The sequence below is a fragment of the Chenopodium album genome, chromosome 27, assembly GCF_948465745.1.
Source record: "Chenopodium album chromosome 27, dcCheAlbu1.1, whole genome shotgun sequence".
Lineage (NCBI taxonomy): Eukaryota > Viridiplantae > Streptophyta > Magnoliopsida > Caryophyllales > Amaranthaceae > Chenopodium > Chenopodium album.
The window spans coordinates 36,183,548-36,205,730 of NC_137860.1; the positions used below are offsets into that span (position 1 = coordinate 36,183,548).

Below are 22,183 nucleotides of genomic sequence, written 5' to 3' on the forward strand. Positions count from 1 at the left end.
CTTTCTTATGGCTTGCTTGCCATGACAGAATTCTTGGCAATCTAAATCGGTTCAAGAGACAGCTTACAGATGATGCAAAATGCTTTATTTGTGGTGTGAGTGAGGAAAGCACACTTCACATACTTCGTGATTGTCCTGCTGCTCATAGCATATGGCGCAAAATAGTACCACAAAGCAATTGGCTGCAATTTGTTCAAGGTACTCTTAAAGATTGGCTTACAAGGAACTTGAAGCAAACTGATGTTGTGGATGGAGATTGCTGGGCTACTTATTTTGGAGTAGTGACATGGTGGATCTGGAGATGGAGGAATTGCTTTGTTTTTAATCAAAGTGATGAAATTCCAATGGATATGGGAGCTTTCTTGCAGGTCAGATATGATGAAGCTAAAAGGGCTTTAACTGAGACCCTTGAAGAGCATCAGTGCAAGCATGGTCAGAGAGTTTAAACAAGCATCACTTGGCATGCACCTGAACCTGGTTGGTATACTCTGAATTGTGATGGTGCAGCTAAGGGATGTCCTGGCCCTGCAGGAGGTGGTGGCATTACAAGGGACCATGAAGGCAGATTTATTTCAGCGTTTACAGCAGGTTTTGGGCAGTGCACAGCCTTTAGAGCTGAAGTCAGAGCACTTGCTAGGGGCCTGGAACTAGCCAGGAGTCTGCAGATTTCAAAGCTGGAAGTTCAGATTGATAACTTGGCCTGTGTGCAAGCATTAAAAAAGCAAGTGATACCAAGAGATGAGAGTATCCATGTTCTTCAACACTGCCAACATATGCTCAATGAAACAGGATGGCAAATCAAGATGGCGCATGTATATCGCGAAGGAAATAGAGCGACGAATTGGTTGGCCAACCGCGGGGTCACTTTGGACTCTCAATTGATTATTCTTACAGTGGTTCCGTCAGAGTTAGGTCGTATTTTAGAGGAGGACGCTAGGGGTGTGGCTTTACCGCGCCTAGTCCCTCCGTAGCTTAGTTTTATTTTAGTCTGCTTGTTTTTTATTTTTCTTGCTTGAACACTCCTATTTTTAGCTCTGCTTTTGGTTTATCCTCAGTTGAATAAAAAAATTAAAAAAACAAAAAATTGTAAAGATTTAAAGATATTTTTCCTCCTTTCAAAAAAAAAAAAAAAAAAAAAAAAAAAAAAAAAAAAAAGAGACATTTTTCCTTCGAAAGGGACATTAAAAACGTGAATATATGGGTTGGGTCGTTGGGTTATAGTTTACATTACATAATTATTTCTTTGGGTCAGCCCAATAGTTCAAGTCCAGGCTGAAAAAGGCTAAGTATTCTAATGACCGTATATGACCTTTATCCATTTGGGCTTTTAAGGTTTTTTTAATTCAGAAATTTGTAATATACTTCGTATAATCTAGTATTAGAACCAATTGCATATATTATTATAACTAAACTTTTATATCCACGATAATTTGGGAGGTTTTAAAAAAATATGATCATGTGAACTATATTATTACGCTCACAAAAAATTGTTAATGATTTTACCGACATGGCGATATATCACCCGTAAAACAGAGTAATTCAATGAGTATAATAATCATCATCCAACGAATGTAACTTTTTTTTTTTTTTTAATTGGGAGATTAAAATTCAAAAAGATAACCTCTACATTTTTGTAGGGTGAATAAGGTCAATGTATCGGCTTGTCACGAAGTAATAAAACCGTGAATGGTGAATATTAATGACATTTTTCGTAATTTATAAAAACAACTTTCCAAAATACTCCCTTTAGCCCTTTTTGTCCCTTAAAAAACCAGTTACTTAACCTTACTTTGCCCAAAAAAAAGACAAACGTGATTGGTTAATTTTATACAAGTATACAACCCTCCAATAATGTTGATGTGATTTAATTGTCTAACCAAGAAAAAATTGATGTGACTCTTTGAGTTCATCTAGCCATTTGTTCTAGACACATTGGGCCAGCCATTTTGTTGGGACACTATAAATATTGGTAGTTTTTGCTCTAGACTAGACTAGAGTGAAACATGATGCTAGCCTTTGAGTCTATGTTTTGGAGGCTATTATTTAAAGAGTCTTTTGTTCGGGTCACAATTTCTCAAACTTTACCTACTAAGATAATTAACGTCTAGTTTCTATGATAAGTACCACTTTACAATGTATGAATCTATGAATACATATTTTAGTTATGTGGGTATGCTTGATTAGTTTTTCTCTTTGGGTTGGTATTTGTCTTTATTCTCTCCAATATATTTTACAAAACATTATGTTCCTACAACTTAAGTCCTATATAATAAGTGTAGTTTAGAATAGAGAAATAATTCAATCCAAGTGCTAATTCTGAGTCACAACCAAAATAAATAGATATAGTTTCAATAAAGATAAGGTATTGCTTAATTCACCCTTTTTTTTCACTTATTATGATATATACTTCCAAAATAATTAGATTTAAAAGATAAGTCCAAATACATATAGCACATAAAAGATGAGTTCAACTTGTGAAAATAAAATCTTTCAATTCGAGTCTTAGGTTACAAAATTTCAACCAATATAGTTATCTACACCCCCTCAATAAAATTAAGTCAAGTCTATTTGTATATTTACATGTATCGAGTACACTAAAGTGGGACCGCGGGATGGATTGTGGGCCGAGTTATTAGTCGAATTGAACGAGTCCAACATAAAACTTCAAGGGAAAAAAAAGTGTGGAGCCTCCATTAACACTCTTCAACAACAACTCACCTGTGAATGAATGAATGAGTACGAGTGTGTGAGTGTGTCATCTGTCATCAATAATTAATCTTTCTAACCATTAACTAGAACAATCCACGTTTTCCCAAATTCAATCTCACGACTTGTGTCGCCAATTGCTTTCAGATCCTTCCTTAATTATTTTTGGGTTTTTTCAAAACCCCATCACATTAACTCTGCTCTTCACTTCACTCTCTTCTTCTGCTTCTATTTGCATTGCCCAAGCTCTGTTCTTTGCTTCTTTATTAGGTATAATCTCTCTCTTTCTCAATTTTTTTATCGTTGATTCAATTCCTAATGTACTTAATTTGCCCATGTTCTTATTTATTTTGATGTTTTTGAATTGGGATTTGGCTTGTTCTTGGTGATTTTATTTCTGGGTTTTGATTGATTGCATGAATTGAGCTGAATTTATGTTATTTTGACTGATATTTTGTATTTTTGGTGTTATTTTAGAATAGGGTTTTTCAATTTTTTTGATGGGTTTTTAGTGTTCAGTGTAATTTTATTGTTAATCTTTGCGGGGTAACTTTAATTGTGAATCTAATGATGGGATTTGTGTTTTTTATGAGAAAAGAAATGCTGTTATCAGTGTCATTCTGAATTAATTTCTGATTTGGGTTTATTCTACTTCTTCCATGCTGATAAATGAATTAATTATGATGTATTATGTATATGCTGATTAATGAGTTAATCATTATGTACCTGTGGTTGTACTTCTCTTGAGAGCTATTGGACCTTGATACATTAGTGCATACAACCTGTCCAGAATGTAATGTTGATAAATTTCGAAACAATATGAAATGGGCCTGGGCAACCCGAACAAGGAGAAGGAGAGTTAGGTCCACAAACAAGGCTTTGGAACTTCCATACTAAAACCAATTGGCAATAGTAGGAGGTACTCCTCTACCTTATAAAGTGAAACCATTTCCCCTCTTTCTCCAATGTGGGACACTCATAAGTGGGTTACAATGGGATTCAACACTCCCCCTCACTTATGAGTGTCCTTAGAATTTCAGAGCTAACTGGATAAGGCCAGATCAATAATCCTCTTAGGGGCTGGACATCCTGTCGAGGTAAATCCTTATTCAGTAGCGATTAAATACCCAGTTTAGAAGAGACCCGCAACCCGGGCTCTGATATCATGATAAATTTCGAAACAATATGAAATGGGCTGGGCAACCCGAACAAGGAGAAGGAGAGTTAGGTCCACAAACAAGGCTTTGGAATTTCCATACTAAAACCAATTGGCAATAGTAGGAGGTACTCCTCTACCTTATAAAGTGAAACCATTTCCCCTCTTTCTCCAATGTGGGACACTCATAAGTGGGTTACAATGGGATTCAACAAATGTCCTTATCAATCCACTTTAATTGGCCTATTCGATTTCTCGGTGCCAAGTGCTTGATCATTTTCCTGGCGAACAGTCGCTATTCATCATCATTTCAACTTTGAATTATTATGGATCAAAGGACTTGACCGGATGTTTGAGTAATTGTTCCTTTACTGCTATTTGTGGAGTTTGGATTAGTGAGTGAGGTTACTAGTTAAAATAGAACATCTTTGCAACTGAGGCTATTAGCCTCTTTAGAGGCTTAAGGAATGGTCTTATATGGATGTTGTTGCATGTTTTGTTTGTTTAAGAAACTGGCTTAGCAAGATGCTCTTCTGTTAGTACCCTCAGAGCATAAGTGAAAACAGGTGACTTGGCAGAAGCTAAAACCATACATGTGTATTCTGTTGGCGGTATCCTAGAAGGCATGGATGATAGCTGTTCTTTTATCTTCACCCAGTATATGCTAGATGCTTTGTTTTAGGTCAGCTGTTGCTATTCGTCGATGCTGTTAAATGTGTTGAATGCTAGGATAGCACTAAATGTTTTTTTTTCCCAAGCAACTTCAAACTTCTGTGGGTACTAGCTATATTAAAACTCAAGATATGCCTTCTTTTAGATGTAAAAATGAATAATAAAAAAAATTCACAATCACTTGTATGTTTTTGTGACTGGCAGGACATGAACTTCTCCAATCTTCCACTACCCTGCATTCTTCGTCACTTTGTATAACTTAGGTCATATATTTAGGCCAGACCACCAAAGCTTTTACTCAATGGGTACCATGTTACTGAGATCTGTTAAGTTGGGAGATAATTGTGCGCTATGTAATTTCCATTAAGACCTACGTTTCCCAAAAGACTTGTGTATCCTTGTTATAAAAGATATATTTATGCTAAAAGGTTCGATCTGTATGATTTGTACTCAAATAAAATACCTTAAAATAAAGGTTTTATCTGTACATATAATTCCACTGTAATACACTAATACTTGAAAAGGCATTACTGGACTAATTTAGCTGCAACCTCTAATATTGGCACTCCATCCAATCTATACTTGTCTTCTGGAGGATTTTAGGAACCAGCTGCCTTTGCTACTTCTCACATGTAATTAATCTTATCATCTGAACGCTAGAAGCCATAAAGCTAGCAGTTCTTACTTCAGTCTAGTTGATGTTTTTGCATGATTTTACAGCATGATGAACTTGAGAAACCCAGTGTTCGAATTGTAGCTGCCAAAAGAGGCCTTAGGAATGATTACAGTAATTGGTCTTTGCTGCCATACTTAAACCTTTGTAAATTAATGTCTTGCATATTTTTATAGGTGGTTTCTTACTGCAGCTGATTATCTAGGACATCACAATGTTCAAGCAATCTCCTAGTAGGAATAATAGATCCAAAGGAATAAAAGTGAAGCACATCTTGCAAATCTGTGTCTTGCTGGCTGTTTGCATTTGGTTAATTTACCAAGTCAAGCATTCTCATGAGAAAAGGCAGGAATATGAAGTTACAGATGATAAGGATGTGGGAAAGGTTCAAAGTAATGGTGTTATCCCAAGGATCGGGAGAAGAGATATTCCTAGAATCACAGAGGTAGATACAAATGGTGAAAAACATGAGGAAGATGAAGACGAAAAAGATGGAGAAGAGGAAGATAACAAACATGAAGAGGATGAGTCAGAAATAGAGGATGTCAAACTTGTAGAGAGAGAAGAGGAAAGAGGAGGTGGAGATGATGAAATAGATGAACACGAACCAGAAAAGACAGAGACTGAGACTGAACATGAAGAGGAAGCTGAAGATGAAGATGAAGATAAAGAGAGGGAAGAAAAAGAGGATGTCACCGAAGAAAACCATACCGAAAATGAAGAAAATGATGATGCTCATGAAGGGCAATCTGAAAAGGAAGATAATGAGGAGAATGCTGAAAAGGAGGTTCATACTGAATCTGAAGAACATGGCAATGTTGGTAAAGAAGATCACGGTGAACAAGAGGTCACATCAGATGATCAGGACCATGATGTTGGGAGAACAAATACTCGTGAAGCCCAAGAAGTGCTTTATAGGGCTGATGATGCTTCCAGTGAAGTTGCTCACAATGTTCAATCTGCTATCTCAGAAACTGAGAATGTGACATCGGGTCATGGAAATGAAATGTGGGGAAACATCAACTTTGGGCAGGAGCATGAAAACAAAACCTCTGATAATGCTGAAGAGTTGATTAAACCCGAGGTGCAACCAAGAGACGTTAACACTGGGACTTCTAATGTAACAGTTACTGAACCAAAGAATTATAAAGTCAACTTGACGAAGCCTTATGATAGCTCACTACAGAACTCAACATTGCCTGAAATCACTAGTAATTCAACTTTTGTTGGTGGTCAACATTCTGCCACTTTGCTTTCTAATGAAACACGGACAACACTTGATTCTAATGTGTCCCAAAACGGTACCATGGAATTGCCTGGTGATAAAGAGCCAAAATTGCCAGGCAATGTATTGGAACCGGATGTTAAGATCGAACTAGCTACAGACGACAAGAGCCGGCAGGAAACATCAGATGGCAACAAAGCTGAGGATGTAAATATTTATAATGGAGAATCCTTAAGCTCACACAATTCTACATTTTCTACATCCCATGACACTGTGAATGATAAAGATGCCACGGAAGCTGCAAAAATTAGCTCTGTAGATAATGAAAATCAGGGTGATAAATCAGATAACATTGGAGAAGCGGCATCGGATGAAATTGCCGAGTCTCACTCTGACGAGGTTACAGGCCATATTCAGCATGACCCTATTGATGCTTCTGATACTACTGCCCTTATGCAGGAAGAGAAAGAATCTAGGACGGATTTGGACACACTGCCTGATATCAGAAATGAGATTCAGAACACAGAAGAAGTTGTGTCTGAATAATTTGTTCAGATTTTGCAATGTGAGTAATATTTTCCAGTCCCCATATTAAGCTGTAATTTTAGTTTAGTTATGTTCTTTTTCCGCCTACATAAACATGTTAGGTCGTGGTGTTAGTTCTATAATACTTCGTATATCGTTTGACCATGTAGAAAACAGTAATCTCAAGTTTGCAGTTAATGTAGGTTAATTTATAATTATTCAGCTACATGTCTGAATTTAAACCCCCATTCCCTGGTCGAAGAAACAAAATATTGCTTAATTTGCTGTTACAGCTTTCAATTCCTGCAACCTGCTTGAAAAGACTAAGCACTAAGCTCTACTGGGGTCTTACATTGTTTGGTTCTTAACCCATTTCAGGTTCATCAGCAATAAGTAATGTCTCACTAAGATTATGATATAGATTTAAGATTATACGAATATGTTATCTTATACTATCCATTGTCTATTTACATGACACATACAACTTTTACTAGTAATGCAGCATATATGAACAAGTTGAGGCGATGGACTGAAAGGTTTTCTCTGAAGTCTGAATTCTTATTATGCACTTGAGGATTTCTTTTACCTGCATGAAATAGCGTTTAGATATGGATTTCAAAAATCAAAAAAAAAAAAAAAAAAAATGAAGGGGCACTTAGATATGAGTATAACTCAATGGCAAGTCATGTAAATATACTTGTATAATGCATACTATAGTACCTTGTTTGGTGTTAAACAATTGCGTATTTCAATTTTCTAACCCCTGTTTTCTGAGTCTTGTCTAAAGATTGTTTTTCTACCGATTCTATGCTTTTGGTCTCTACTTTATTTATTTGTATTTCTCAGTTGATTGAGATTCAATGTCTTTAATTAGTCTTATAACCCGTTTGGTAGATGATAATACGTGAATGATAGGACGAGCTTCTATATAATTTTTTGTTTTTTAGAATAAGTTTTATATCGGGTTTCACGAATTTACGTGAATGTGTATGCAACTCAACTCTCAAATTCGTATTTTTCTTATTAAAATTCCATTACGATTCATCATCAATTTATCATACACTTTGACACGAAGTTTTCCTTACTATATTATTCGCAAACTATATACCATTACCGCCAATAATTGTTGCCTACTAACGAGCTGTTAAAGTGTTCCCGTCGATGGTAAAATCATTTGTTATTTAAACCCTTCTTATCAGGCGTTGAATCGTGCGATTAGGTTTGTATACTCGACAAAGGTTTGACCTACCACTTCGTTATCCATTAAAAAAAAAAAACAGATAAGTAACTTATACCATAATTATACTTTTATGACATCAATATTGTAAACTCATGTCATATTATAACATCACATCATTAAAAATTTATTTTCATAATATAACATCATAATAGTCAAGTAACATCACTTTACATATACTTCGATGACATCATTATAGTCAAGTCACATCACTTCAATATACTTATATGACATCATTATAAATATATGACATCATTGTAGACAAGTCATATTACATTATTACACTTATATGACATGACTATATTTCATAAATTTCATAATAGAGTCAAAACTTATTCTTGGTACTTTATGGATGTCCTTATCGGTGTCTTATTGTTTCAAACCTCCTTATATGACCCTAGGAGTCATCGAAACATTCAATTCATTTTTTGATAAAATGTCAAAAATTGATCCGAAATCGTGTATGCCTTCATTGGACAAATTTTCTCTTATTTTGACCCGGAAATAAAAATTGCCGAGATACTTACCATGGACCCTGATACACCCCGTGAGTCTATTTGTGTGGGTGCAACCATCCATTATGCCTTTAAACAATAAATTTACCCGTTCGAAACTTGCACCGATTTCGTAAACTCAAGCCTACCACGAACATTTATGACAACATATAATTGTCATATATGGTTCCAAATGACATTATATGACCCTAAGATGTATCCCCTAGGGTCTCAAGACTTTTCGCCATCGGTCCCGTAACCTCAAAAATTCCTCAAAAAACGTGGATAATAGCCTTTAATTTTAGAATTTTTTGACCTTTTTTCGCCTAAAAATAAAACTTGCCGATATGTTTACCATGGTCCCTAATACCCTCTAGGAGTCCAATTGGGTGGCTGAAACCATCCAACTTGCCTTAAAACGGTCAATTTGCCTGATTAAAACTTGCACCGATTTCATGAACTCAAGCTTACTACGGACATTTATAACAACATATAATGGTCATATATGGTTCCAAACGGCATTATATGACCCTAAGATTTCTCACCTAGAGTCTCAAGAGTTTTCTCCACCGGGCCCCAGAACTTCAAAAATTCCGAAAAAAAGTGGATAATAGCCTTCAATTTTAGAATTTTTTGACCTTTTTTCGCCCGGAAATAAAAATTGTCGGAATGTATATTATGGTCCCTAATACCCTCCAGGAGTGTAATTAGATGGCTGTAACCATCCAATTTGCCTTAAAACAGTCAATTTACCTATTCGAAACTTGCACTGATTTCGTGAACTCAAGCCTAACACGGACATATATGACAACATATAATGGTCATATATGGTTCCAAACGACATTATATGACCCTAAGATGTATCCCCTAGAGTCTCAAGAGTTTTCGCCACCAGGCCCCATAACCTCAAAAATTCCTTAAAAAACGTGGATAATAGCCTTCAATTTGGGATTTTTTGACCTTTTTTTGCCTGAAAATGAAAATTGTCGATATGTTTACCATGGTCCCTAATACCCTCTAGGAGTCCAATTGGGTGGCTGAAACCATCCAACTTGCCTTAAAACGGTCAATTTGCCTGATTAAAACTTGCACCGATTTCATGAACTCAAGCTTACTACGGACATTTATAACAACATATAATGGTCATATATGGTTCCAAACGGCATTATATGAGTCTAAGATATATCCCCTAATATCTCAAGACTTTTCGCCACCAGGACCATAACCTAAAAAATTCCTCAAAAAACGTGGATAACATAGCCTTCAATTTTGGAATTTTGTGACCTTTTTTCGCCCGGAAATAAAAACAGCAGAGATGTTTACAAGGGTCCCTAAAACTCTCCAAGAGTCCAATTGGGTGGCTGGAACCATCCAATTTTCCTTAAAACGGACAATTTACTTGTTCAAAACTTGCACCGATGTTGTGAACTCAAGCCTACCATGGACATTTATGACAACATATAATGATCTCATATGGTTCCAAACGACATTTATATGATTCTAAGATGTATCCCCTAGGGTCTCAAGAGTTTTCGCCACCGGGCCCTGTAACTTCAAAAATTCCTCAAAAAAGGTGGATAATAGCCTTCAATTTTGGAATTTTTTGACTTTTTTTTGCCCGAATTAAAACTTTCCGAGATGTTTACCATGATCCCGAATACTCTCCAGGAGTCCAATTAGGTGGCTAGAACCATCCAATTTTTCTTAAAACGGTCAATTTACCTGTTCGTAACTTGCACCGATTTCGTGAACTCAAGCCTACCACGGCCATTTATGACAACATATAATGATCTCATATGGTTCCAAACGCCATAATATGACCCTAAGATGTATCCCCTAGGGTCTCAAGACTTTTTGTCATCGGTCCCCGTAACTTCAAAAATTCGTCAAAAAACGTGGATAATAGCCTTCGATTTTGGAATTTTTTGACCTTTTTTCGCTCAGAAATAAAAATTGCCTAGATGTTTACCGTGGTCCCTAATACCCTCCAGGAGTCCAATTAGGTGGCTGGAACCATCCAATTTGCCTTAAAACGCTCAATTTACCTATTCTAAACTACTGATTTCATGAACTCAAGCTTAACAAGGACATTTATGACAACATATAATGGCCATATATGGTTCCAAACGACATTATATTACCCTAAGATGTAACCCCTAGAGTCTCAAGAGTTTTCGCCACCGGGCCCCGGAATTTCAAAAATTCCTAAAAAAGCGTGGATAATAGCCTTCAATTTTGGAAATTCTTGACCTTTTTTGCTCGAAAATAAAAATTGCCGAGATGTTTACCATAGTCCCTGATATCCTCCAGGAGTCCAATTGGGTGGCTGGAACCATCTAGTTTGCCTTAAAAAGGTCAATTTACCTATTCGAAACTTACACTGATTTCGTGAACTCAAGCCTACCTCGGACATATATGACAACATATAATGGTCATATATGGTTCCAAACGGCGTTATATGACCCTAAGATGTATCCCCTAAGGTCTCAAGAGTTTTTGCCACCGGGCCCCATAACTTCAAAAATTCGTCAAAAAATGTGTGTAGTAGCCTTCAATTTTGGAATTTTTTAACTTTTTATGCGCGGAAATAAAAATTGCCGAGATATTTACCATGGTCCCTAATACCCTCCAGGAGTCCATTTGGGTGGCTGGAACCATCGAATTTGCCTTAAAACGATCAATTTACCTGTTTGAAACTAGCACCGATTTCGTGAACTTTAAGCCTACCACGGACATTTATGACAACATATAATGGTCTCATATGGTTCCAAACGGCATTATGTGACCTTAAGATGTATCCCCTAGGGTCTCAAGAGTTTTCGCCACTAGGCCCCGTAACTTCAAAAGTTTCTCAAAAAACGTGAATAATAGCCTTTAATTTTGGAATTTTTAAACCTTTTTTGCCCTAAAATAAAAATTGTCGATATGTTTACCAAGGTCCCTAATACCCTCCTGTCCCTCCAGGAGTCCAATTGGGTGGCTAGAACCATCCAATTTGCCTTGAAACGGACAATTTACATGTTCGAAACTAGCACCGATTTCGTGAATTTTAAGCCTACCACGGGCATTTATGACAACATAAAATGGTCTCATATGGTTCCAAACGGCATTATATGACCCTAAGATGTATTTTCTAGGGTCTCAAGAGTTTTCGCCACCAGGCCCCGTAACTTCAAAAATTTCTCAAAAAACATGGATAATAGTCTTTAATTTTGGAATTTTTTGACCTTTTTTCGCTCGGAAATTAAAATTGCCTAGATGTTTACCATGGTTCCTAATACCCACCAAGAGTCCAATTAGGTGGCTGGAACCATCCAATTTGACTTAAAATGGACAATTTACCTGTTCGAAACTTGCACCAATTTCGTGAATTCAAGCCTAACACAGACATTTATGACAACAAATAATTGTCATATATGGTTCCAAACGGCATTATATGACCCTAAGATGTATCCCCTAAGATCTCAAGACTTTTTGCCACCGGGCCCCGTAGCCTCAAAAATTCCTCAAAAAACGTGGATAATAGCCTTTAATTTTGGACTTGAAAATCAAAGCTACAAAACAAGTGATGACTACATAATTAGCATGTCTAATAGCGATTAAATTAACAAGATTAAATAGTTAAAAATTGACACATTATTGTATAGTTTGGCCTTGAGATTCCATTTTTTGCTTTGTTAGTAAAAGAAGAAAGTGAAGAGTGAACACTAAAGTGTAGATGTTAGGCAACCAAACCCAACTTAACAGAATATTACGAAATAGTTTGATCTACTTACTTTCCTGGCCTGTTGTGGCTACTATTAGTCAATACGTTATACATATCATCTTAATGAGTAACATATTGTTTTTTACAAAAAAAATTAATTAAACTGAAAATTATTGGTCAAAATCATAATTCTTCTTGGCTTCTTTTGCTTGACTTTCTTAGCCCGTTGAAGATTTGAAGCTTCAAACTTACATTCACCATTGGATATTTGGATCAACCAACAACAGAAAATAATTGGCAAATCAAAAGTGGAATTTGTTCACAAATTATTGTTGCATAGTTGGGAATTTGGGGTGTATGACTTAAAATTTCAATTGAAATGAGTACTTTTTTTTTTTTTAGATTTTCGCAAAAAATTAGTAATGTCAAAATTGTACTTGTAGAATGATAATATGGAGTAGTAATGTTTTATGTGTTTTATTAGCCAACTAATTTAGTTCAAGTAATTGAAACTATTTGAAAATACTTAAATTACGAGGTAGAAAAGTATTAAGGCAATATATTAAAAGATGAAGGCATTCTGTTATATATGTATGTACTTTCACGTTTGAGTCACAATGCCTTCACTCACTCCGGGAGTTGGTTAATGCTTGAGATTTAAAGGCTTGAAGCAAATCATTTCTTATGCTACCATTGTACATCATGATAACATTATGTATCATCTAGTGAAATGCACACGAAGCTTGCAACAAAGAACAAATCATAACATGATTCTTTGAATCTTTTAAGAAGATTAAGAACAAAATATAAATAAAAGATTTAGCCTCTAGTAAGCTATGTTATCTAACAATGAGAAACTCTTAGGAAGCTGACTACCCATAAAATTCTAGCCTTTTAGCAAACATTTGTATTATAAGAGGCCATATTTTGTTCTCTATATTAGCACCATACCTATGTGACTTTGTTTAAAATTGCTCAAAACTTGTCTCTTTTTGGACCCTCAATTTCTGTACTAATAATACTAATTGTCATAAAAATGGTCACAAAAGAGATGTAAAATGAATTAATAATCCAACATTAGCGAGTAACGATGCTTCTCTTCTATTTCCAGCTACCAGTTCTTGGTCCAAGAAAGTAGGATGAAGCTAACTTCTCCCTATCTATAAAGTCAATAAAGAGCTAATCACGCATCTAACACACTTATTAAACAATAATTTCAGTGACTCATCTACTCAAACATGCTTGTAGATAAGCACGTATTGCGTGTATCCATCCTAATGTATTCTTAAGCGTACTTGCTCTAAGCTTTTTATTATGTGGCAGATCGAGACTTCGAGAGGGCATAATTTTACATTCTGGTGTTCGATAAAAGTCGTTATTAAGTACTTCATCAACTATGTTATATATAGCTACAAGCCTACAATCCTGTATGAGACATATCTTACATGCTAATATGTTAGGCACGACATGTTATTGTGTTGTCTATTATAATAAGAAACATTAGATATGGTGACACGTGGACTTATATTATGCTATTTTAGACGGGCTTATTAAAAATTCATTATGACATGACACGTATATAGTAGTAGAATGGGTGATGGGTCGGGCCTAGTAGCCCCAAAGCACACGATCAGGCCGTGCCGACATCCATCTCTACAATAATACAAGAAAGCAGTTAATGAAATGAATAAAATAAATCTCTCTCCAATTCTGATTCATGCATAGCTTGTGGCAAGTTCAGGAGTCAGGGAAGGCTCAAAAAACAATAGGCCAAGTCATATGAACTGTGAAACTTGAGTATTAAGGGCACTAAAATTAAGAGTATACACGTACAATTATACTCTTTTAATAATACCACCCTTAACTCATAACACCACCCTGTACACGTGGTCCTCTTTTGTTGCACTGTATTTTATACTTGTATAAATCCAATAATTCAAAAAAAAAAAAAAAAAAAAAAAAAAAAGCCAATAATTCACATGGTTGGACTATCCCTGAGATAGCTTTGGATGCCATTCTTGGAATTCATTGCTCTGCAAAACTACCTGGATCTCAGCTGGGACTTTTTTATTTAATTTTGTGAAGAAAAAAAAAAGGAGTTTTTTTGCTGGTTTAAGAAAAACTATGTTCTATAATATTATACGAAGTATAATACATTTCTGATTTTTTTTCTTTGAAACAATCTTTTCATGATTTTTTTAACCATGTTGAGAGGAATAACAGAAGATCTAGCTAATTCTAGCTGACCTAGGTAGCATGAAAGTATAAGATTTCAATTAAGGTCAATTTAATTTGTTCAGCAGTTCAGGCCAACATGTCATAGTTAAACAATGAGATATTTAGTTTGATTTCAGATCAATTTGGGACTTAGGGCCTTTTCACATTTACTAAACTGAGCTGAACTGAACTGATTGAAGCTGAACTGAATTGAACTGAACTAAGCTGAAATGAATAATTTATGAGAGAGGAAAATTAAGAGCTGAACTGAACTGAATTGACTCAATTGAACTGATTGGAGCTGAACTGAACTGAACTGAAATTAAGTAAATATGAACAGGCCCTTATTTGAATATATTCTCAAATTAATTTATTGTGGAGTATATAATGAATTAACAATAGTTAAATTTGTTTTAAAGTTTTGTCAAATCAAGTCTTGTAATTTCGAAATATACTTTTATTGTGGATCAAATGTTTGTGAAGGCCAATTGTTCATGATTATATTTAGTGATACGTATATAAATTTGTCAAGTTTTTATTCATTAAACTAAATATTACTACCTCCGTTCCCTTTTGATAGTCCCTTATGGGCATTTTTCACGGAAATCTATAACCACAAATAAGAATAGTTAAAGTACGTTGAAAAAGTAAATTGACATTAGGTATGCAAAAAAGTAGAGAGAGAAAGTAATAAAAGTACATGGGAAAACAAAATTTACATGGGAAATATAAATTTGCACAAGTATTGTTGCAAATTGAAGGGAAGTTTGGTAAAAAATTAATATTTATGGTTGTTGGAAAAAGCAAATGGAGTGATCATTTTGGGACTAAAATTTGTCTATAAGGGACTATCAAAAGGGGACGGAAGGAGTATGTCAACTATGATATTCGTTGTATAGAGAAAGCACAATATGGAGTACTACTAAATTCTATAGGACAATTCCATAGTTCTACTCGCTCAAGTAATCGTTTTGGATTTTCTCGCAACTAGGTAATTGATATTTATCACCCATTATGACACATAATAAAAACACAACAATATAGCCAAGAAAAGAAAGAATGGACCAAAAAAATTTCCTACTTTAATTTTTTGCAATTTTGCGCTCATCAAATAAGATGCTAAAAAAATTGTGTAACACTTTCACTGTACATCCAAAAGAAAAAAAAGCCGTTACCAAAAAATAAAAAACAAAAATCAATCCACCTCATTTGCAATGACTAATTGAATTAAACGACAAAATCTCCACTCTGTTGTTGCCTTAGCTCTTTCCTTAGCTTCTGAGAGAAGGGCCTACATGCGTCCATGCTTAGATCCATTGCAGCAGCTAAGGCCACAAATGCGGCTGCATCCTCCGTGCATGTCACGTGCTGGGCCCCAACTTCCACTACTGGCTTATTCCCTTTTCCTTCCCCTCTTACTGTTGATGACATCACAAACCCCTTGTACATCAACCCGGGCCACCAGCCCGACCCGGGTATTTCTGACCCGGACGACGATGCTGAGCCCGATCCGATCCATGATCCAAAGTCAATGCTGCTGTTCGGGCTGCTGGCAGGGGACGGTCCGGTTGTTACGTCGATGTTGAACTTACCCCCGGGCCGGGCCGGGATTGATGATTGGGCCATGGTGACCCCTGCGGGTCCCATAGCATCAGGGAGGAGCTCGAATCGATGCCCGAGCCCTTCCGACCCGGGGCCAGTGCGTTCTCGCCAGGCCTCGAGTCGGCCCCAAGGCTTCCATGTTTGGTCCCCCGGGCGCAGGATAAGCCATGCGCCCGGGTTAGACTTGCTAACCTTGTCCGACCCGTGTGATGGGACGAACGGGGTTACCATCGAGGCGGCTGCAACCGGGGACCCCGAAAGATCATGTACTGTTATGGACCATCCTTTGCGCTCTTTAACATGGTTTTGGTGCTGATGATCCCTGTCAGCTTTGAGTGTGCTTAACCAACTTCTTGATGTGCTAGGTTCTGACATTGCTGAGCTGTTTTTAAGAATGGACCAAATTCATAATCAGCACAAAATTTCAACCGACTGAAAATTCTGAAATCATGATAATTATAATAATAATAATATAAAATTTTGAAAGACTCAATTCAAAAATATTCATCATATCAAAATCGAGAATTTATGAGGTGGTCCAACACAATATTAGCTGTTAATGATTACGATGTGTGCAATTGGTAATTACACCATATAATCGTATATGCCGTGAAATTTTTTCCTAAAACACGCCTTAAGACTTGGACTTTGTTCTTTTACTACGTATTACACAATTCAACCAAACAACCTCAAATTTGGTTTTCAATGCAATACTTATTGGCTACTTAACGAACTATGTTGATATTAATAACAAAGCCTACATATAACTAAAGAATCATACAAATACTCTTAGATCACTAAGCAATAAATTAGTACGCGACAATCTCAAAACATAATGCTCGCACATAGATAGAACTTCAATTCATTGAAATTAATTACATTAAAATAGCAAAGTGACATTTTAAGCGAGTAGTAATAAAATTGACCAAAATCACATAATTGACCATATCAAAAAATAACTAAAATCATGATTAAAACACAATTAAAGCAGAAAAGTTGAATAATAAAATAAAATAAAATAAAAAGGAAAGAAATAACAACTGACCTTGATCTCAAATTATGATCACCATGCCTAAAACTGAATTTGCAAGTAAAAACAGGCTGTCTAATATTCCCTTGAACTTGAAAAACTTGTGGACTACATCCGGGTTCACTATCAAATTCGAATACAAATCTCGGGTCGGGTTGAGCCTTAACACTCAAATATAGTTGCGGGTTCAAACCCTTCTTCTTTTTCTCCCCTATTAACACCCACCCGTTTTGCATCATTGTACTTGTTTTCCCTTCCATTACATGCTGACTTAACTCCAACGGTATCGAAGCGGACCCGAGTAATTTTCCGGATGATCCAAAGCCGCACCCATTAGCCGATGACTTTGTAGTATACACGTTCATCTTAAGAGTAAGTCTGCTACTACTGCTACTACTGCCACTTTTCCTCGAAGTCGAGGTCGTAGTAGTCGACCTCGACTTAACAAGGGTTTCCAAATCTGACTTAGTCAGATTGAAGCAGGCCGACACGGTCTGGACTTGTCCGTCAGGATGAATAGCATCCTGAGGGATCAAAGGGACCGTGGCGGCCTGCTCAGGGAAACCCTTCAGCTTTATCTTACAATAACACGAGGAGGACTCATCGGAGTCGGGTTGAATACTCGACGACGACTTGATTGCTAAGTTCCCGATGACTATTCGAAGGAACTGGCAAGGATCCATCTTCTTTTTCTTCCCAAATTTTCGGTCGAATTGCATTAGGTGTGAAGAGAGAAGATGAAAAGGGAGGTTTATATTTATGTATGTAGTGGGGATGGATGGGTAGAGAGAGGTAGGAAGAAAGGAAAGGATTATTATTATTATTATGATGGAAAAAAACAGGCTGGAATTAAGTGGAGAGTGGATTACAAAGAGAACGAATAATAATTAAGGAAATATAAAATGTTAAATTGTTATTAAAATTATTTTTTTTTTTTAAATTAAAAAAAAATAAAAAAGGAAAGAAAGCGTGGGTGAGGAGATAGAAAGATGAGCTGTGGATGGAGAGGGTGGGAGTGGTGGCCAGTGCGCACGTACGCTAAAAAATAAGGGATGCCAGCAAATTTTTTTATTTTTTGTATTTTGCCACCAATCAATTAAACACCTCTGTCATCTTCAAACTAATTATTATCTAGTTTTTGATTTTTGGACCCACTTTTAACTTAACCTTTGTAATTTTAATAATGTGAAGAAGTACTTCCAAAAACAACAACAAAAAAATGAAGTGTGTACTTTATCTCAAAAATGGAGGGAATTTTTTATTTTATTCTTTTAGCTATAAAATGAAAAGGAATTTGTAGTTGAAAGAAAGAAAGAAGGATAAATAACTTAGCTAGAACCATTGATGAGAAATATGAATTGAATCTCATTCAGGTTTGATGGGGTTTTATAGGAGAAAGCAGTCTGCTAGTAATAATTATGAATTATTATAAAAAGTTAAAATTGGAAAGAAATAGGTTAAAAAAGATTTCAGCAGATACGACATTATAATTTTGGAAATAAATCAAATGTTTCATATATCATGACGATCTAATTTACATTTGACCATTTTACTTTTTCAAATATTCTAGATATATACTTCGTATCTACTATTTTTATATTATGCACTAGGTACAGAGAGGTAGTCATTATATCTTGGGCTCGTTAATGGGCTTTATATTAGTTTTCTCATTATTAGCAAATATTACCGCTTTATTAGGGCAAAATTAGTCTAATAAGCCTTTATAAAAGGACTAATTGTAATATATTATTTGTTATACGGAGTACTCAATATAAGTCCTATTCAATCCTATCCTATTATGTTGAGTAAATATAAATTATATTATGTAGACAGCCTAGCCTTTAATTTGAATAAAAAATAGTCCCTTAGTGAAAAAGATAACACTTTGATCAACAATTTGGTGTCTTGTGCATTTATCATTAGATTCATCACAATTGTTTTATATCAATTGCAATCGAAATATTCAAGTATGTGATACATTACATGCTTTGACGAACCTACATTATGTGTTAACGCATGCATGACACGTGTTGATATGCGTTGTATAAAATGGAATAAAGTCGAGATTTTTCTTGTTTACTTTCTCCACAATGCTTTCCTATTTCTCATTTATTTAAATTGTTTGATCCGATTCTGTTATTTTTATTTTTTTTATAAAATAAATTACCTCCTATATGCCTAAATCCTTGATTATAAATAAACTATTTGAGGCAAGACTTAAAAGTGAGGAATCTTTAACTATATCAATCCCATTCCATTTTTAGGGGATTATTGTCGTTAGTGGGGCTAAACACAGGTACGAAGTTGGTGTGACAACGAGGAATTTGTCGAATTGCAACTGGTCAGAGCATTGCCAACAAAATAAAAATTGTGATTATGTATTAAATTTATTTTAATTGTTTGATACAGCTTTGGCCAAATAATCTACTATTAAGGATTCTATATTCTATTAAACAGACAATAACCCGGTAACTAAGGGTATGATTAAGCTATGTTATGTTCATGCTTTTAGGAACTTATTAGTTATTACTACATCACTTGTTTTTCTTTGAATCAAAACAAAAAGTTTGGATCAGATTAGATGTAAATCATGTAGTATTTTTAATTTCTTATTACATTTGTTTAATGTTAAAAGTCAATCTGAAATTTTGTATTAATAAATAAATATTTGATATATATAGTAAACTCCATGTTGTAATGCTAGAAAACTAAGGGGCTCTATATCAACTATTAAGGGACGGAGGGAATAGCATATACATGAAACATGTTCAATGTTCGGTCAATCTAGCTTAGGGATAAATCACATCAAACTGAAACAGATTACCAAGCTCGAGTGAGGAGAAATTAGAGCTTCATGATGAAATTAATTATTTGCTACTACTTCATAAGATTTAAAAACTCTGCCCTATCCAAAGTTGGCTACAATTACTTAAACTATTTAATTAACCTTAATATCATCGTTAATGTCATAATTAAAACCCATGTTAGAGATCAAACAAAATATTAAAAGGGTTGCCAATTTGCCATTAAGAAACTGAATTTTTTTTACTAGCTTGCTATTTGCTAACAAATGTGATGTGCAAAATTAAAGGGTTAGTATTGAAATTTGTCTTTATTAAACTTCGTTTGTGAAATTTGTAGAATCTATTCCTTCTAAATTACTTTTCCAACCTTTTTTCTCATAATTAATTTAACAATGTAAATAATGAAATCATTGCTTTCTAAATTTTTTATGATGCACAATCTAGATTATAGCTTTATGTTTTATAAGATTGTTGTGTTTTTATAAAGTAGATTTTCATATCAACAACATATTTCGTGTATAAAAGTAAATAAGTATATTTATACACTACCTACTAATTGTAAGATATTTTTTATCCTATGTATTCAAAATTCGATGGAAATTGTTGATATATGAAATTTTATGAAGTATATGCTAAGTATATCTTATTCCCTATTGTAGAAAATTTGTTATGGAAAAGTCTTATAATTTAATTGATGAAGATCATCATAAGATAAAACGTATACAATGTATATCAATACATTTTCTTTATTGAAGTACATCGTTTATCAATACATTTTGACATATTCCATGAAAGATAAGGTATACAGCTTACTAATATGAAATATTTTTTAAAAAATGATCAAAATAATTTCTAAATAAAGTTTGACAAAATTTTCTTTTTAGACTAAGCTTACAGTTGACAAGTTGACCCTTGACAAATGTCAGTCTAATTGGAATTACCTGTATTTTGGCTGCCAAAAATTCTAAAAAGATGGAATATTCTACATAAAAAAACAAGTTTTATTGGTTAAAGTTCAACCTATGTTGGGAGGACTTGAAATTATTTGTAAATCAAATTTCTTTTTTTTTTTTTTGAAAGAGTAAATCAAATTTCTAAATAGAATGAATATGATATAAACATATGATTAATTAATTAGTTATAATTGTGGTTGAAGTTTTATTTTATTTTTTTAATGTAAGCTTTTGAGATAATTAATTTAAGCAAGATTATGATTATACATTTATACCCACCAGAATCATGTCTAAATCATGACAGCTAAAACCCACTTAGCTTTATCTTCCACTAGTTTACAATGATAAGAATACTTCTCCGTCTCTTAGCTGACGTTTTCTAATTCTGTTTATAATCAATCTCAGAATATTTGTATTTTGGTTAAACACTTAAACATTGACATTCATGCATCTATTTCTAAAAGGACCTAAAAAACAAAGGGTTAGTTTAACAATATCCATTAACTATTGCTACTTTGCTAGAGTAATGAACACACTGGACTTAGTGGACCGCAAAAGGCCCAAACTTCCAAAATTTGATGGATCCAACTTCCTTAGCAAAAGGCCCAACTTCTAAATTCCTTTTTTTTGTTATTTTTTATTTTATTTTATTGGATACAGTGTCGGCTTGTTTATTTGGTGTTCTGCAAGGGATTTGGTTTAGTTAGGGTTTTCATTTTTGTTTGGCAATTTCCTTATTTATTTGTTGTTATTTATTTATTTATTTATTTATATTTACCAAGATACAAGATAAATTAGGTTAGGGTATGGCGGGTGGGGATTTTGTACCTCGAAACATTGCCGGCTTGAAGGTTTTCAAGGGAACTGCTTATGGACCTGTTTACGACCATAAAGTTATCTAGTTAGTTTATTTGCTTGTACAGTAATTGAATTTGCCAATAATGCACTCCTCAAAATTTACAACATTCACCTTTCAAAAAAAAAATTTACAACATTCACAAAAGATTGTTGAAAAGATATGTGATCCATGTCAACACTACAACTTTACTAATTCATTATAAATTGAGGATAGTAACAATATTATTAATATAATTGGCAACAATCATAATGCGTGACTTAAAAAATCATTGCCCTAATTTAATTAACCTTTTCCTTTATGAAATGGATTAAGATTCCTTCCAAA

General features: G+C 34.7%; 2 protein-coding genes across 2 annotated transcripts; one reads left to right on the forward strand and one right to left on the reverse strand.

Moving 5' to 3' along the window:
- Nucleotides 1-2,671: 2,671 nt before the first annotated feature.
- Nucleotides 2,672-7,175, forward strand: LOC145620496 (uncharacterized). Its single transcript, XM_081675183.1, has 2 exons — nt 2,672-2,976; nt 5,384-7,175. The coding sequence occupies exon 2, from the start codon at nt 5,422-5,424 to the stop codon at nt 6,976-6,978; it is 1,557 nt and encodes a 518-aa protein (XP_081531309.1). The 5' UTR covers nt 2,672-2,976; nt 5,384-5,421; the 3' UTR covers nt 6,979-7,175.
- Nucleotides 7,176-15,671: 8,496 nt separating this feature from the next.
- On the reverse strand, nt 15,672-18,134 carry LOC145620239 (uncharacterized). Its single transcript, XM_081674876.1, has 2 exons — nt 17,259-18,134; nt 15,672-16,595 (listed from the first exon to the last, which is right to left on the reverse strand). Exons 1-2 carry the CDS (start codon nt 17,960-17,962, stop codon nt 15,839-15,841), a joined length of 1,461 nt encoding a protein of 486 aa, XP_081531002.1. The 5' UTR covers nt 17,963-18,134; the 3' UTR covers nt 15,672-15,838.
- Nucleotides 18,135-22,183: the final 4,049 nt, after the last annotated feature.